The 17,866-nt window shown below is 26.8% G+C and overlaps 3 protein-coding genes across 6 annotated transcripts in view; 1 reads left to right on the top strand and 2 right to left on the bottom strand.

Annotated features, from left to right (window-relative positions):
- The window catches only part of LOC124432935, a 1,310-nt gene extending 395 nt beyond the window's left edge, over positions 1-915 (bottom strand). Inside the window, exon 1 of the mRNA XM_046982292.1 lies at positions 1-915. This exon is cut by the window's left edge and continues 395 nt beyond it. Coding sequence (XP_046838248.1) covers positions 1-66 — 66 coding nt within the window. The 5' untranslated portion in view covers positions 67-915.
- A 2,716-nt stretch (positions 916-3,631) lies between these two features.
- On the top strand, positions 3,632-9,049 carry LOC124432932 (prolyl endopeptidase). Of its 3 annotated transcripts, XM_046982284.1 has the most exons (14): positions 3,632-3,734; positions 4,510-4,620; positions 4,877-4,990; positions 5,553-5,776; positions 5,853-6,040; positions 6,133-6,358; positions 6,464-6,623; positions 6,765-6,965; positions 7,045-7,227; positions 7,325-7,438; positions 7,527-7,675; positions 7,778-7,990; positions 8,470-8,797; positions 8,913-9,049. In XM_046982284.1, exons 2-14 carry the CDS (start codon positions 4,510-4,512, stop codon positions 8,976-8,978), a joined length of 2,277 nt encoding a protein of 758 aa, XP_046838240.1. In that variant the 5' UTR covers positions 3,632-3,734; the 3' UTR covers positions 8,979-9,049. The 3 variants fall into 3 exon arrangements, with proteins under 3 accessions (XP_046838240.1, XP_046838242.1, XP_046838241.1); XM_046982286.1 differs by lacking the exons at positions 3,632-3,734; positions 4,510-4,620 and adding an exon at positions 4,635-4,653; XM_046982285.1 differs by lacking the exons at positions 3,632-3,734; positions 4,510-4,620 and adding an exon at positions 4,637-4,660.
- LOC124432934 (phospholipase ABHD3) lies at positions 6,658-14,295 on the bottom strand. 2 transcript variants are annotated; one of them, XR_006944395.1, is made up of 8 exons: positions 13,977-14,295; positions 12,361-12,530; positions 11,886-12,096; positions 11,032-11,144; positions 10,564-10,801; positions 10,169-10,334; positions 9,684-9,959; positions 6,658-6,943 (listed from the first exon to the last, which is right to left on the bottom strand). XR_006944395.1 is itself a non-coding variant. In XM_046982291.1 (7 exons), exons 1-7 carry the CDS (start codon positions 14,082-14,084, stop codon positions 9,778-9,780), a joined length of 1,188 nt encoding a protein of 395 aa, XP_046838247.1. In that variant the 5' UTR covers positions 14,085-14,295; the 3' UTR covers positions 8,796-9,777. The 2 variants fall into 2 exon arrangements, 1 of the variants encoding a protein (XP_046838247.1); XM_046982291.1 differs by lacking the exon at positions 6,658-6,943 and having other exon boundaries at positions 8,796-9,959.
- Between the last annotated feature and the right edge of the window lie 3,571 nt (positions 14,296-17,866).

Raw genomic sequence — 17,866 nt, forward strand, 5'->3', positions numbered from 1 at the left:
CCACGTTTGATCCAGACTGTTGATGCGGTATCGGATACCCAAACAGTCTCGACAATCCTTTTGCATTCCTCCGTGTGCTGACAGATTGAAAGAATTAAAATTTGCAATCTTTCCAATTGACTATTGAAATATATTTAACACTGGCACTAAATTTCCCGCCTAAACTTTGAATATATATATATATATATATATATATATATATATATATATACTGTGTATTATGTGTGTATGCGCGTGTCACTCGCGCCTTTGTTGGAAAAAAAAAAAAATAATAAAAGAAAGAAAAAAGAACGAACAAAAAAGAATGAGAGAAAGAGACAGAAATTATATATATATATAAATGTTAAAAAATGAATCTATCCTTATCGTTGATAATATTCACGCGAATATAAAAACGAATGTCTTCGAATCGATGAGCTTCTGAATTTCTCGATGAATACTGATCGATCGTTCGACTTTTGACGTTATATTAAGTATACTCCTCATAGGCATTAAAGAGTTAAGGGGAAAGGAAACGGGAAAAGGTCTTTTAACACACGCAAAGAGGTTATCTCGAGTTCGAAGCACAAAGTACAGCTGATTTACGCGTGACATCGTACTTGACGCCATCTTCTCGTTTTCGTCTCGTCACTCCTGCCCCCTACCATCTATCTGCTTATTTACTACCTCACTCTCTCTCTCTCTCTCTCTCTCTCTCTCTCTCTCTCTTACTCATTCTCTCTTTCTATCCCTCTCTTTTTCTTCGACATTTCAGGATTGTAACTATTATTGGTTGGGTAACACCGTCGAAATACGATTGAAAAATTTGGTAATATCGAGTGAATTTACGACGATTGGATCATTCGATCATGCGAGTACGATTATTGAGAATCTTGTTTTTTCTCTCTCTTCTTTTTTTTTTTTTCTCTTGTTCGTTTTTTTCTTTTTCTTTTTAGTTTCAAACGCCCTGATAATGGAAAATTTAATAATCACATTATTATGGAAGAGAGAAGATTATTCTATTACTTACATAAAAATCGTCGATTATTTTCCTTTCAAAGATATTGCCCTTGTTTATGTATCTTCTTTTGGATTAAAGAAAAAACAAGGAAGAAAAAGAGAGAGAGAGAGAGAGAGAAAGAGAGAGAGAAGAAAAAAGATCGAAAAAAAAAAAAGAAAAGAAAAAAGTAAAGATAAAGCTTCATTTAAGATTCGCGTGTGGCTTCTTGCATCAAATTGAAAAACACGATACTACAAATGGAGAAGGAAAAATTTTCGTTCGATAATCTACGGACAAACATGAAAATATAAAGTCTACATTATGCACACAAATCTTATATAAATGTTCTTATCTTATTACACCTGCATTATGCATTTCTTTTCTCCGTATGCATAAATAATTCTATGAATCAGATGATACATTATGATCAAACGAAGTTAAAGAAAAAAATTTATCGTTATCGTCTTCATAAATATCTATACTATTTAATTAATATTAAATATATAATATATTTATAATCTCTTTGAGAGAGAGAGAGAGAGAGAGAGAGAGAGAGAGAGGCGGTCATACATATATATATATATATATATATATATATATATATATATATATATATAAACTATTTTATAGAGGTCAAACAACTCAGAGATTTTTAAATAATATAATCTAATAAAAAAAAAGGATAAAAAGAAACGAAAGAAGAAAAAAAATAGAGAAGAGCATGCTCTAGATTCAAGTTTCGAGATAATTTCATTCGTTCAATTTTCTTTATGTGATATATAAATCTTTATATATAGATCTCATATATACATTCATATATCAAATTGAACAAGCATAATTTGTTCCTATGTATTAATTTTATATATACAAATTTATGCATATATATATATATATATATATATATATATATATATTATATATAATTAAAAGTAGATTATATGTGTGTATGGATGTAATTTTGAAAAAAAGTAATTGATTTTTAAAGTCACCTATGAACTTTTGGACAAGTCTGTACACAAATTTTATATACATAACAATCATAATAATATATAAATTGTATATATAAATAAAATATATAAATTTTATATATATATATATATATATATATTTATATATACATGTACATAATGTTAACAAATTTTACTAAATTTTATCAAGTTTTTTTTGACATCGATTTATACGTATATATATATATATTTTTTTTTTATAACAACAAGAAGAAGGACTTCGTTTATTAAAAGTAATATTCGATAACCGGTGATTGCAAAAAAAGAAGAAAAAAGGAAAAAAAGAAAAAAGAAAGGGAAAAGACAATTATCGTTTAGTTGCCATAAATAACTTTTTTCTTTCCGACATATTTTGTCTCTTTTCAAACATATTTTGCACACGGATCTATTTATTTGTTTATTCGCTCTTCAGATTTTCACTCTTCGTTCCCTCTTTATGTCTCAATAACATTATCGACAATTTTATCGTAATTTAATGATTATATGTATTAACTGTTTTTATCAATAAGGCATTCATTCGACACACATTGATTATATATTCCGCGATATTAATATTCGTTTTAATAATTATTAAGGACTTTATAATTATGAAAAAAATTAAATTTTTCCTACGCTTTTCTTTCTCTCATTATAAAATCAAATAAAATATTCGAACGGTAAAAATTACCTGTGTAAAATAAGTATATACATAGCGTATATATAATAATTATATATTAAATTTATTTTAACCAATAGAAATGTATGTACTCATATATATATATATATATATATATATATATATATATATATATATATATATATATAGGTTAGGTCCAAAATTGTTATTTGAATATTAAATGACAATCAAATTTTTTCTTCGAGACTTTGTAATATTGTATTTAACTAGGCTTAATAATTTTACAAATTAGAAAAAGAAAATAACCATAAAAAGTCCCGAAAAAGAAGTAACCAATTTCAAGAAATTTTTGAACGATCTAGGGATTTTTAATCTAACTAGTAGAAAAAAACCAAGTCAGTTTTTCAGTACTGCGAATTTCTGACTTGATCGTTATACGTATTTAATAGAGTTATACGTGTTAAAAGAATAATAAATAATTAATGAATTTCTTTTTAAAATGATTATTAAATAATAAATTAATTCTTGCACGCAAATAAACATACTTTGAAGATAATTATCGATTATATATAAAATATAAAAGATAAATGTAAATAAAATAAATTTGTTTGCGAATACGTATTCATTATTACTCAACATTACGTTTATATATACATATATATATATATATATATCACATAACACACATACACACACATGTACATGTTAGTTTAATAATTTACAAGAAAGAATAAACATCGATAATAGTTGAATCTTTCTTATCGACCGTATCAAAGTCTAATCGAACTTCTGAGAAATAATTAAAACGAGGGACATTTGTTTGTCTTTATATCAATTATATCAAATAATAGTAGCTTTTGGAAAATAAATTTTGTACGAATTTATTAAAAGAAATAAACGTTATAATCCAATCGATGAGGTTAATGGCCATACAAGATACGACATATAACGTTATGCCGATAGTTTCTATTGGCTGGTTAAAATCTCTTATAAAGTCACGTTTACGTGTCAATTATTATCATACGCTATTAAGAGGGGGCAATTAAGGCCATTGGATAAGAACATATATCTTCTTACTCTCATCCTGGAGACCCCTTGGATTTTCTATCAATTTGTAATACGATCGTTCAATGTAAGTATGTACGTACGTTTATGTCACAGATGAAAAAAAAAAAAAAAAAAAAAAAAAAAAAAAAAGAAAGAGAAAGGAAAGAAAGAAAAAAATAAATTCCTTTTAGTAAATTATTCGTCCTATTGATAATAAACATAATTTTTACATGTTTTTTTGTCTTCTTTTTAAAGAAATTTTTTTTTCTTTCTTTCTTTTTTTTTTTTCTTTTTTTCTTTTTTTCTTTTTTTAACGATATTTATTTATTCAATATGTCTCCTCTTTCCTTTCAATCGTAATCACGTATTATCTAACCTTTGTAAAAATCTAATAAACGATATCAATTGTCGATAAAATTTCTATCGTTGCTATCAAGCGAATAATTTTATTTGATATAATTTTTTTTTTTTTGTGAGAACAAATGTTTCAAATTAAAATTCGTAGTATGAAAATTATTGATTTCACATTTGATCAATTAGATTCTTTCCGTCATATTGTATTCGCAGCTTAGAATAAAAAAAAAAAAAAAAAAAAAAGAAAAAAAAGAAAAAAGAAAAAAAAATTCTAATAAATCGTACTACGATGTAAAGCGATGAATTTTTCGTAATTATCATTTAAACGAAAATTGTTTACTTTCGTTTCTAAGAAAAATCTTATAAATCGATAGCAATAATTTTTGATATACTATAAGATTAGGAGTATATATATATATATATATATATATATATATATATATATATATATATATATATATATAGGTATATATATATCACTCTTCTTAGTGGTAAACGTATTTCAGATGCAGTTTTTTAGGTGTGCCATAGGGATCGACAGAAACGTTTTAAGAAATACGCTAAGCTCTGTTAACTTACATCTAATCCGTATTTCATCGTTTTCTAAGACGACACAAGTAAGGATGTAAAACGAAGTAAACAATATAAATGTACTGGGTAACCTCTGTTCGTTTTTTTTTCCTTTTTCTTTCTCTCACTTTCTCTCTATATTTCTCTTTCTTTCTTTCTTTCTTTCTTTTTCTCTCTTTCTCTCTCTCTCTTTCTCTCTTTCTCTTGCTCTCTCTCCCCACTCTTTATCTCTCGAATATCTCCTTTCTTCTTGCGCTCCTTATTCTGTTAATATCATTACACGAACTTCTTCTGCACAATTAGGCTTTTTACGATCGTGGACCAAGGAACAAGATTAAATCAACAACAATGACAAAATTAGAATATCCAGTTGCTCGTCGCGACGAATCTATTGTTGAAAAATATCACGGTGTTGAGGTTAGTACACATTTTTCGTTATTTAATTTTAGAGGTTATGTCTAATTCTCTCTTTCTCTCTCTCTCTCTTTCTCTTTTTTCTCTTCACTGTTAAGATTATATTAAATTTTCGCATTTGAAAAATTCTTCTTCTTTATTTTAACGTTGGCTCGTTTATTTAAAAATGTATCGGATAAATTGTTCTCTCTTTTATTTTCAAGAAATTCGACTTCTTTCGGAAAAATAATAAAAAAAATGTATATTTTTGTATTGACGACGACCTCTCGTTGGGGCCGAACAAAGAGAATTTTATCATAATGATGACTGAGCAGAATATTCTTATCGCTTGTATAAAATAAATATATGCTAAATGAAAATTTCCATTATTTGTAAATGTATTAGTTAATATTTTTTTCTTTTTTTTTCCTTTTGCTTTTTTTTTTTTTTTTTTTTTTTTAACGTTCACACGCATCCTTAACGATATATTCAAAATATTTTAAATATGTGTTAGACACAAGGTGATCATTAGGCAAGATAAAAATAAAATATTTAGATAATCTAACGAATTAAATTGATTGTACAGATATGCGATCCATATAGATGGTTAGAAGATCCAAATTCAGAAGAAACAGAATCTTTTATCGAAGCGCAAAATGCATTGACCAAACCATATTTAGCTTCGTGTAAATGGCGTCAGGATATTCACGATAGATTAAAACAATTATGGAATTTTCCTAAATATATGTGTCCTGCCAAACATGGAAATAAATATTATTTTTATAAGAATACCGGTTTGCAAAATCAAAGGTAATATATAATAAAATTTTTATTAGTATGTAGTTTGATTTTTTTTTTTTACTTACCTCACTGATATTACTTTTAGCGTATTATATGTACAAGATACCTTGGATAGCGAACCTAGAATATTTCTCGATCCAAATACTCTTTCTGAGGATGGCACTGTTGCAATATCATCTAGCAAATTTAGCGAAGATGGTAGTATTTTTGCATATGGATTATCCAGTAGCGGTTCAGATTGGAATACAATACATTTTATCAATGCAGATACCGGTACGGTGAATATATCTTTAATACTGAGGTATGCTTAAATGTAATTTCTTTTATAATTTTGTTTTTGTTAATTTGTATAATTAATTATACAGGTGAAAAATATCCTGAAGTATTGGAAAGAGTAAAATTTTCACCTTTGACTTGGACTCATGATAATGTGGGTGTCTTTTATGGACAATATCGTGATCAAAAAGGAAAAGTTGATGGATTAGAAACACAAGATGATCAAAATCAGAAATTGTGCTATCATCGTGTAGGTACACCACAGTCAGAGGATGTGGTTGTAGTAGAATTCCCAGAAGAACCATTGTGGAGGATGTAAGTGATATTTGAAAATCTTTTCAGATGCAATCGATTAATTAACGTAACAAATTTTTTAGTTTTATTTTTATCTTTTTTTTTTTTTTCTTTTTTATTTTTTAGAGGAGCACAAGTTTCTGATTGTGGAAAATGGTTAATTGTTACACCAGTAAAAGATTGTCGTGATAATCTAGTGTACTTCACAGAATTAAAACCTGACTCTAAAATAGATGGTTTGTTGCCGCTTACGCAAGTTGTTGATAAACTCGAAGCCGATTATGAAGTTAGTAAAAAAAAAAAAAAAAAAAAAGACTATATATATATATATATATATATATATTTCTAGTGTAACGATTTAAAAATATGATTATTTTATCTACACAAATGATAATAATAATGATTATAATTATTATTTTATTATTAGTACGTGACGAATGTTGGTACCAAAGCTATATTTCGTACAAACAAGAATGCACCAAACTTCAAGTTAATAGCAATAGATTTGGTAGATTATAAAGAAGATAAATGGACTGAATTGTTACCTGAACATCCTGATAACGTTTTAGACTGGGCTACCGCAGTCGATGGCGATAAGTTTGTTGCCTGTTACATACAAGATGTTAAAGTTAGTGCATATATATATATATATTAGATTATTATATTTAAACATAATCATCTATAAATTGATTTATATAAATTTTCAGAATATTTTGCAATTGCATAGTTTAACAACTGGAAAAATCCTTAGAACATTTCCATTAGACGTTGGTACGATCATTGGTTTTTCTGGTAATAAAAAATATTCCGAAATATTTTATCAATTCACATCCTTTTTAACGCCTGGTGTCATATACACGACTGATCTTAAAAATGACGACGAACCAAAAGTTAGTATTAATAATAAAAATTAATTGGATGTATCGATGAAAGTAATTTTTTAAATGTATTGATATTACTTTTTTTTCTTCTCTTTTTTTCTTTTAGGTATATCGCGAAATCAAAGTGAAAAATTTCGATCCGTGTTTATATAAAACGTCACAGGTATTTTATACTAGTAAAGATGGTACTCAAATTCCCATGTTTATCGTTATGAAAAGTGTAAGTATTTTTAATAAAATTGATATTCTAACGAGTCTTAAAAAAAAAAAAAAAAAAAAAAAAAAAAAAAAAATCTATTGCACTTTAGGACGCAGTTTTGGACAATTCTATGCCAGCTTTACTTTATGGATATGGTGGTTTCAATGTTAGTGTCCAACCGGTATTTAGCGTAACAAGGCTTGTCTTTGTCCAACATTTAAATGGTGTTCTTGCTATTCCAAATATTCGCGGTGGAGGGTAAGAATGCATAATTAAAAATATAATTAAATATATTATTGATATTTATATTATTACATACATTATTATTTTCTTTTTTTTTTTTTTTTTTTTATCGTTCAGAGAATATGGAGAAAAATGGCACAATGGTGGTCGACTATTTAATAAGCAAAATGTATTCGATGATTTTCAATGTGCAGCAGAGTATCTTATAGACAATGGCTATACTACATCTAGTAAATTAACTATCCAAGGAGGAAGTAATGGTGGATTATTGGTAGCTGCTTGTATAAATCAACGACCGAATTTATTTGGTGCTGCTATCGCACAAGTCGGGTTGGTTATTTTTGTTCTTATTAAAAGATAATATTGACACATTGATTGCCTAAAATATAACATAATTATTTATATTCATTTTAGTATCTCTTTTATGATATTTCGCATATAAATCTATTGACAAAATGTATAAAAGAATTCATTGTCATATTATTTACATTTTACTCTTATATTATATTTCTTTATTTTTTTTTTTTCTTTTTCATTTTCTTTGTTTTCTTCTTCTTCTTCTTCTTCTTTTATTTATTATTTTTTAAATGTAAAATTAAATATTAAAAAAATTTTTAAGGAGTTAAAAAAAAGAAAAAAAAAAAAGGAAAAATAAATAAAAAGATTCCGCGAAATGTTCTTTTATGGCAATTAACGTGTCAAAAGAAGTTACAAATTTAAATTGGAAATATGTTTATTTTATTTTCTTTCTTTTTTTTTCCCCCTTTTTTTTACTTTTTTTTTTTTTATATATATATATAATCTTTTAGTGTGATGGATATGTTACGCTTTCATAAGTTTACGATCGGTTCTGCTTGGGTCTCCGATTATGGAAGTTCAGAAGATCCGAAGCATTTTGAAAATTTAATTAAATATTCACCGTTACACAATATTAAGATACCAGAAGATGGTTCTCAATATCCAGCTACGTTGCTTTTAACAGCCGATCACGATGATCGTGTTGTACCGTTACATAGTCTTAAGCTGATAGCCACGTTACAATATACGCTTGGAAATCTACCAAATCAAACAAATCCATTAGTTGCAAGAATAGACACGAAGGCTGGCCATGGCGGTGGGAAACCAACCACTAAAGTTGTTAGTAATATTATTTATTTAATTTAAATTTCAACTATGTCACCACAAGTTTTTATTAACAATCGTATAAACATTCGATTTTCTTCAATATGTTTGTTTTTTTTTTTTTTTTTAGATCGAGGAGAACACAGACATATTATCGTTCATCGTCCAAGCTTTGAATTTAACATTCAAGCTATAACGTATGTAAATGTTATTATATACTACTGTTTGTACATCTTCTAAAATTATTACGGGGTGTGGTTTCAGGTATTATTATTTGTGATATATAATAATATATTCGTCGTCGGAAAAAACATTTTATCAGCGTAAATTTTTATGAAAGATAAATGCAATACGCGTGGTCTTACATACTTTTTCTTCTTTTTCTATTTTTCTATTTATCTTTCTTTTCTTTTTTTTCTTTTTTCTCTCGTTTTATTTTCTTTTTAATAAATTATTATAAAAGAAATTATATCTCACGCACACGCACTTATATCGTATAGTCGAAATTCGAAGAAAAATAATCACCATATATACGTATATACGTGAATATATAAATATATTATGTATATATGTATAATGAAATTTTTCTTCATCGTGACTAAGTCGTAATTACTGCATACAATGCATTTTATGAATAATAATAATAATACTACAACTTGTTGCCCGTTTTTATTTTAGGAATGTATTGTTCGCGTTTTAATCATCGTCGTGTAACGTGTCATTTTTAATATATATATATATATATATATATTTACATTTATATATATATCTACATATGTATCGTATATATATATATTTATATTTATATATATATACGCATACATGTGTACATATATATAGATTTGTAATATATATATATATAAAGAAAAAAAGAAGAAAACGGAAAAGACAAATAACTTACAATGGCACATCTTGATCGATCGCCTCGAATAATTATTAAAAACGTTTGCATCGACGATTCTCTTCGATGATGTCCAAAACAATTGCTTCATGTTTTAATGGGAAAGTAAATCCATACCAATGGTAAATAGAGCAGTGTAATATTGGCAAAATAGTTTGCTGATATATTGTTCCTCTTTTACTGGCCAAAAACCTTCGAGAAATCCAATATGACCACCGCGCGAAGTTACCACGATGGCGACATTTTCAGTTTTGCTAAATTCGTTTAGTGGTATTGCTACAAATTAAAATAATCTAATCGTTATGTTTTGAAAATCATTTTGTTAATTATTTAGATGAATAGTTACGTAATTTCTTTCTTTATTTTTTTATCATTTCTTTTTTTTCTCCCCTTATTTTTATTCTTTTATTTTTTTTTTTTTTTTTTTTTTACTTTTTTTACTTTTTTTTGTTTTTGTTTTTAACTATGTCATTGTTTTCACTTACCTTCAAAAGGTTGAAAAGGATCGTCTGCCGCATTAAGGCACAAAACCGGTACCTCTATTAAATGCAATTTATCATGTAACGTTGCTTTCTGATAATACTCTTCGACATCTTTGAAACCGAATTGTTTGGTCGTAAAATTCGAGTCGAATTCTCTTACGGTTTGACTCTGAAATTATTGAATATATTGTAAATACGAAAATGCAAATAAGATTAATGCACGAGGGTCATTTATTTTTTCTTTCTTTTCTTTTCTTCTTTTTTTTCTTTTTTTCTTTTCCTCTTTTAAACCCTTAATATTACGTTTTGCAATCGCGTTTGTTATCATCATCATCATCATCATCATCATCATCCTCATTATTATTATCATTAATATAATATTATTATTATATACTTACACGTAAAACGTCATTCATATCTACGTTTTCTAAGCCGGTCTCCAAAGAGGAGTAATATTTTTTAACCGTACGACACAGATTACTGGCTAGATGTTTATTCAGCATCAAATTTATATAATTATCTTCGATGCTTTTTGTTGCGGCAAATACGTTCCAAGGCACTGAGATGATAAAGCATCCCTTTAATTTATCTTTAGCAGCTTCACCGTTTTGTGCTAAATAATTACCTAATATCAATCTGAAATATAATTCAATATGTATAGGTATGTATGTATGTTTATATGTATGTCTATATATATATATATATATATATATATATATATATACACATGTACACATATATGTACTAGAATAATCATGCAAATTCCTATTAATGAAGATAAGATAGAATTAATTGTCAGCTGAATTCTATAATTGGTACAAGAAAAGAAAAGAAAAGAAAAAAAAAAAAAAGATAAATATCCTTACCCTCCCATTGAAATACCAGTTGCACCGAGGGGAACATTAGGATGTAATTTTTTTAAATGTTCGATAATCTCTGCCAGATCGTCGCAATTAGCTGCGCAATATGTCCGTGGTGTCTATTGTTGTTAGTAGTAAATAGAGAGAAGAACAAAAACAAAAAAAAAGAAAAAGAAATGATAATGAAAATGTAAATTGTTTGTCAACGGTTTTATCAACATTATACATATATACATATATACATTGATAAGTAAATAAATAAGTTTATCATTTATATAATGACATAAGTACATATGTACCCGCGTACATTATCATTTAATCATTCATTCAAATGACATACAAAATCATTTTGAATGTTAGTAATAGTAACTCGTGTCGATACTAGAGAGTCCTAAACGAGAATAACGGGTCGACGACAAATTACAAGATAGTGTCACGCGATGGTAACTGCTCAATAGAGAACGATTTCGTAACAGGGAGTTAACGTTAATGAAATTGTATTAAATAGAACTGCCGGGGTACACGATGTACGTGTATTGTATCTCTGTATGTGTGTGTGTGTGTGTGTGTATGTGCGCGCGCGCACGTAGCATTAATGTGCTACGTACGTATGTATGTATGTATGTATGGATGCATTTACGTATATATGTAAATGTGTGTACGTATGTATCGTACCGGTTGGATTTTATTATTGATAACTATATCACGAATTGTCATTATTGATCATTGTAATCTTAATAAATCACAAACAAAAGAGAGTACGTTCTATAAGATTTTGAAATAACTTATTATTATTATTATTATTATTTATTTATTTATTTATTTATTTATTTATTTATTTCCTTTTCTTTTTTCCTTACCTTCAATTTAACACCACCCAATCCTCTGTTATTGAATATTACACATCTTATATGTGATTTCTTGGCGGCTGATACCAAACACTTGATATATTCCGTATTACTAGCACCGGTAAGGCCTGGTAAAATGATAACAATAGGTGACGTGGTCGGACAATTTTCCTCTGCCCAATCTAAAGCGACTTCACCGCCATCGGATAATGTAAAAATTTCTCTATGTAGAAAATAATATGTGTACAGATTATAACATGGAAATTTATTACGTAAATGGATCAATCGAAAGATCATCGTTATATTATTTATATATTTTTAATTATTATTTAAATATATTCTTATTTTATTCTTTCAAATACTTTCACATTCTCTCTCTCTCTCTCTCTCTCTAATTTGATTACTAACTCTCACTCTTGCAACATATAAATATATATATATATATATATATATATATATATATATACACAAATATCTTCTTACAAACCTGCGGTAATGAATCGCTGGTAATACACGTGCCCTAACGATACTTGCTAATACAGTTTGTGCTCGTGATTCAAAACACCATAAGGTAGGCCAAAATTTATTTTTCACCAATGTTACATGGTCTTCTAAGAAGGAACGAAATGGTCCTTTTGCACATACCAACAGTGGAGTCTATACAAAGTAATATATTAACATTTTAATAAATATTCATAATATATATAAGATAGATAGATAGATAGATAGAGATAGAGATAAAGATAGAGATAGAGATAGAAAGAGAGAGAGGGAGAGAGGGAGAGAGAGAGAGAGAGAAAGTGATTTGGAAAGGAAAGGAAAAAGAATAAGATAAATTAAAAAACAAAAATAGTTTTACGTATATAATAATTATGTTATCTTATATAATAAATACATTATTCAATTTCTTATATTATATATGAATAAAGAAATGAATACGTAGATAAAAAAAAAAGCTCGCTAGAATTTCATTAAAAATGAATACCTTGAAAATCAATTGGGTTTCGATTGAGATAATCGATGAGAAACTATTTACGATACTAAATATAATACTTTTTCTTTTTCTTTTTTTTTTTTTTTTTTTTATATATATAATTTTATTATTTTAATAATAATTATTGTAATAACGTTTAAGATAATCGATCGAATTTATTAATCGTGATACTACGTTTTTTTTCCCTTCTCTTTTTTTTTTCTTCCTTCATTTCCTTTTGCCTCTTTCTAAGGTAATAATTAACAGGTTAAGTTTTAAAAAAAATTATTATTATTATTATTATTATTATTTGCATAATTTAATAAAAACTGCGTGTTTTAATGGAACCAACTATTCGATGCATGCACACACACACACACACATACACACATAACCATGGAAGGTTAAAATATCACATTCGTCGTTGCATGTCACACGTAAGAAACAAAAATACATCGACAAGTGCGTGATAATGTTTCCTTTTTATTTTTTAACATATATTACGAAAAAGAAACGTAGAAAAGAATAAAAGAGAAAAAAGAAAAAAAAAAGAAAAAAGGAAAAGAAGCATCTTCTAATAAATTTCATTTTAGTTTTAATACCAATTTAAATTATTAATATATTATATTGATGACAATGAATGACAAGCGAACGGATGCTAATAGACGTGAGAAAAAAAACAAATAAAAAAAAAGAGAGAAAAAAAATAATAATAATAAAAAAAAAAAAAAAAAAGAAGAAGAAGAAAAAAGAAATAACCATATAATTTATCTCCAATTTGAACATCTCTTTTTTTAAATTATATTTTACAAAATCCTGATTGGCGCGCTGGATTCTATAATTTTAAATTCTCATATCGAATAAGTGAAAGAGAAATATTTGATTAACAAAAAATTATCTAACACGAAGATTCTAGACAATTTCTAGTATATATGTATATATATATATATATATATATATATATATACACATATATATATATGTATATATAGGTATATATATATATATATAGATGTATAGTTAATAAATATATATAAATAGATATAGTATACGTCTTATGTAAAAGAAAAAAGAAAGAAAAAAAAATATATATATATATAACGGTTCTTAATATTTAATCATTTACTTACTTTAACGACCTCGAATAGATAATAAAAGCTGAAACCAATTCCGAATAAAGCTCCATAATAAAGCTTCGGAACCGAAGATATATTTTCGAAAAGATCTAGAACCACCATCGTTCGTTGAATGAAATGAGCAACGTTCGAAGCGTTTGAACGACTACAGACAGATTATTGTAGACACCGACACCGATACGACATCAACATCAATAACGACACAACGATAACTACCACGACGATACGACCACGACGACAAAATAGATGATGATGATGAGAACTACCACTGATCGAGTTTTATTCTAAATATTCGCTAGGTATATGAGCGCTGCTCGCTTATTGCGGCTTTTTCATTGCGACACTAGCGCCACCACGTTACCGCAGCGCCAAATAATACAAGGCAGTTGCAGAAATTAAACGTTTTCTTACATTTTCTTCCGCTTTCTCAGTTTCCTTCTTCTTTTCAATATCGACATTTCACTTTATCACGTATAAACCTTTGAACTGCGTGTTTTATTTATTTTTTCTTTTTTTTTTTAACAATCTTCCTCGCGGTCTCTTATTTTATTTTTTTGTTCTCTTTCTTTTTTTGTTCTCTTTCTTTCTCTTTTTACTTCGTTCGTCGTATTCTTTTTCCATTTATTACATTCTTTTTTTTTCCCCGTTCAATATAATAAAAATAATAGAAATATTTTATTTCGTATTATCCATCGAAATTCATAATAAAAATATTCGTCTTCAATCACGCGATAACGCAAATTATTCCTTGATCATCGTCGTTCGATTGGACTTTGTTAATACGTTCGATAAGAATTTGATACGACATTCCTCATTTTTTTTTCTTTTTGTTTTTTTTTTTTTTTTTCTTTCCCCCTTGATCTGTTAACATTTATTATCTTATGAAAAACAAGAAAAATTGTTCGATTATGGTTGTCTAATAATCGCAATAAATTAAATTATCTCGAAGTAATTAATAGATGAATGAAAAGATGTAATCTAATGTAGGATTTACGTCGTGATAAAAGTTTTTATTACACGTTTCACGCTTTATCTCTCACTCTCTCTCTTTCTCTCTCTCTCTCTTTCTCATTCTCTCGTGTCAATCTTTTATCGCTATATAGATTATTGTGTCCCGGTCATGTAGTTGACCGATTATTAACCATTTACACGGTCGAATAAATTAAATGACAAAAAATCTTTTTCAACTGACACCGTGTAACTTTATTAGTCAATTAGTCGACGAAAACGTTTCACTGTACTCAGTTAGCCAACTCCGTTCATTCACTAATCGAATGAATTGACTAGCATTAAAGTGACCTATGACTGTATGTGCACGAATGTATAGATAGGTCCGATGATAACGAAAGTCGTCTAAATGCAAATATAAATAATAATATAAATAATAATATTTCTTGGGTTTATATTATTTGAAAATAATTATTATTCTTTTTTCTTTTCTCTCTTTCTCTTTTTTTTTTTTTTTTTTAACACGACAAGCATAGAAAAAATTAATAGTTATATATATATATATATATTTATTTATTTATTTATTTATTTAATTATTCTTGAGAAATAAATTTTTGATATAACTTCACCAAATTTTGACTTGCCTTATTTGAAAATAATTATTTTCTTCTATAATGATCGAAATAGAAAAAATAAATTGACATATGTTTATTCTTTAATTGATATTTATTATTATTATTATTATTATTATTATTATTATTATTATTATTATTATTATTATTATTATTATTATTATTATTATTGTGCGTAATTAAGTATGTAATTTATACATTTTTAATTAGTATTAATTTTAACAATTTAAGTATGAATTATACGAAAATAATTATCTTTCTTCCTTTTTCTAAAATTCTAGATAAAAATGAATAGATAAATAATATTTATTGCTAAGAATAAAAAATTCCTTTAGGTAATCTTACATTTTTGAAAATAGTTTCGAGCAAAAAATATATATTCTTTATTATTTCTAATGATCGTTTTCGTTATCATCATTTTATGTATGTGTGTGTGTGTGCACGTGCGTGCGTTTATGCAATCAATACGAAGCTTACTCAAATGTAAATTTGAGTTTATTTCGTTAAAAATTTGTTGCATTTCCCTGGCATATATCAAATGAGATATTGCATATTCTGCATTTTTGTTGTTTATTATTTTTCTTTTAAAAAAGAAAAGAAAAAAAGAAAACACTTCCTTTTAGATGAAGTTCAAGGATAGAAACGATAGATTGAGAAATGAAAAGTTGTGAAAGAAATTTTTCAAATTGTATATCCTCATATTGATTTCCCGATATTTAACATTATGATTAGATATCAAAAGCGCGTTATTTATATACGGCTGAGTTATCATTTACAGATTAGACAATTTCTTTTAATATTTGATTATCGAAAGAAACATTCAATTTTTAATGCAAAAATTTCATATCTGTTTCTGTGGAATCAAAAAAAAAAAAAAAAAAAAAAAAGACGAAGCATTTATTAAATGACACGTAGTTTTTTTTCTTTTTTTTTTATCCCTCTGTCCACGCGCAAACTCAACGAAAAACGTATATGTGCTATTTTTATTTTATTTTTTTTTTTATTTCCTCCTTTTGTTTTTTTTTTTTTCTTATTTTGCAATCGGCACTGTTAATACGATCCTCACGTGTATGTCGCCGCTTTTTTTCTTTTTTTTTTTACGCTAACTCATTTTTTCACTTTCTTTTTCGTTTTCTAATTAATTTCGATGTGCATACATGCGACTCGAAATATCTAAGGGAAGATTCTATTTATATGCTCTTATTCAGTAACAATAAAAAACGATGTATTTATTAAACAACAATAACAACAACAACAACAACACGGTCTTTTACATTATTTTCTTTTTTTTTGTTTTTATCTGTTCTCTTTCTTTTTTTTTTTTTTTTTTTTTATTTATCCGCCTGTTTACTCGAAAATGGAACGAAAAGCGTACATGCATATGTACATATACATACATGCGCGATATTTATTTTATTTTAATTTATTTTTATTTTCTTTCTTCTTTTTTTTTTGTCTTTCGTTTTATTTTTGCAGTCGGCCAAATGGATGCGATTCCTCGTGTATGGCATAATTTTTTTTTTCTTTTTTTTGTTTTCCCTTTTATTTCACGCTTTCATCCCGTATCGTCCCCTTATCACTCTTAAATAATTTCATCGTTTATTTAGATGTACCAGCTCAAAGTATCTATAAAAAAAAAAAATTTTTATTTTAACGAAAGTAACATGAGTTTTAATATGAAAAATGTGAGGTTTGAGAAATTTTTCATATCCATTTTCTTGTTTAGCAAGAAAAAACGATACATTTATTAAACAACACAGTCTTTTACATTATTTTTTCCTCTTTTTTTTTTTTTTTCTTTTTTGCTTTATTATAATTATTATTATTATTATTATTATTATTATTTTTTTTTTTTCTTCTTTTCTTATCCGCCTGTTTACTCGCAAACGCAACGACAAACGTATGTACATAATTTGTATTATATGTCTTTCTTTTCTTTCTTTTCTTTCTTTTTTTTTTTTTTTTTTTTTTTACTTTTTATATCGCAGTCGATCGCCGATGCATTTACTCTCTGCGGGTGTCGACATTTTATACATTGACAAATATGAAAACGCGAGGGAAATGTTTTTCTTTTACACGTTATACTTTTCTTTCCTTTCCTTTCCTTTCTTTTCCTTTTCTTTTCTTTTTGACATAACTTTTTTTCTATAAGCCCGAAGTATCAACATACATATTCGTAATGATATTCGAAAACAAATATATATGTACTTATAAATAAGAGAGGGATCACTTCTTCTTCTTTTTTTTCTTTTTCTTTGTTTTTTCTTTTCTTTTTTTTTTTTTTTTTTTTATCTCGAGTAGAGA

The sequence above is a fragment of the Vespa crabro genome, chromosome 2 (genome assembly GCF_910589235.1).
Source record: "Vespa crabro chromosome 2, iyVesCrab1.2, whole genome shotgun sequence".
NCBI classification, from domain to species: domain Eukaryota; kingdom Metazoa; phylum Arthropoda; class Insecta; order Hymenoptera; family Vespidae; genus Vespa; species Vespa crabro.

Bases quoted from the DNA above. Each gene is read 5' to 3' on its own strand.
- LOC124432934 (XM_046982291.1), bottom strand. From the start codon at position 14,084: ATGGTGGTTCTAGATCTTTTCGAAAATATATCTTCGGTTCCGAAGCTT. The intron at 10,802-11,031 runs GTAAGGATATTT...ATTATATTTCAG, and splicing joins ACTGGTATTTCAATGGGAGG to ATTGATATTAGGTAATTATT. The intron at 9,960-10,168 runs GTAAGTGAAAAC...TTTAATTTGTAG, and splicing joins TCCTTTTCAACCTTTTGAAG to CAATACCACTAAACGAATTT.
- LOC124432932 (XM_046982284.1), top strand. From the start codon at position 4,510: ATGCAGTTTTTTAGGTGTGCCATAGGGATCGACAGAAACGTTTTAAGA. The intron at 5,777-5,852 runs GTAATATATAAT...TATTACTTTTAG, and splicing joins ACCGGTTTGCAAAATCAAAG to CGTATTATATGTACAAGATA. The intron at 6,041-6,132 runs GTACGGTGAATA...TTAATTATACAG, and splicing joins TTTTATCAATGCAGATACCG to GTGAAAAATATCCTGAAGTA.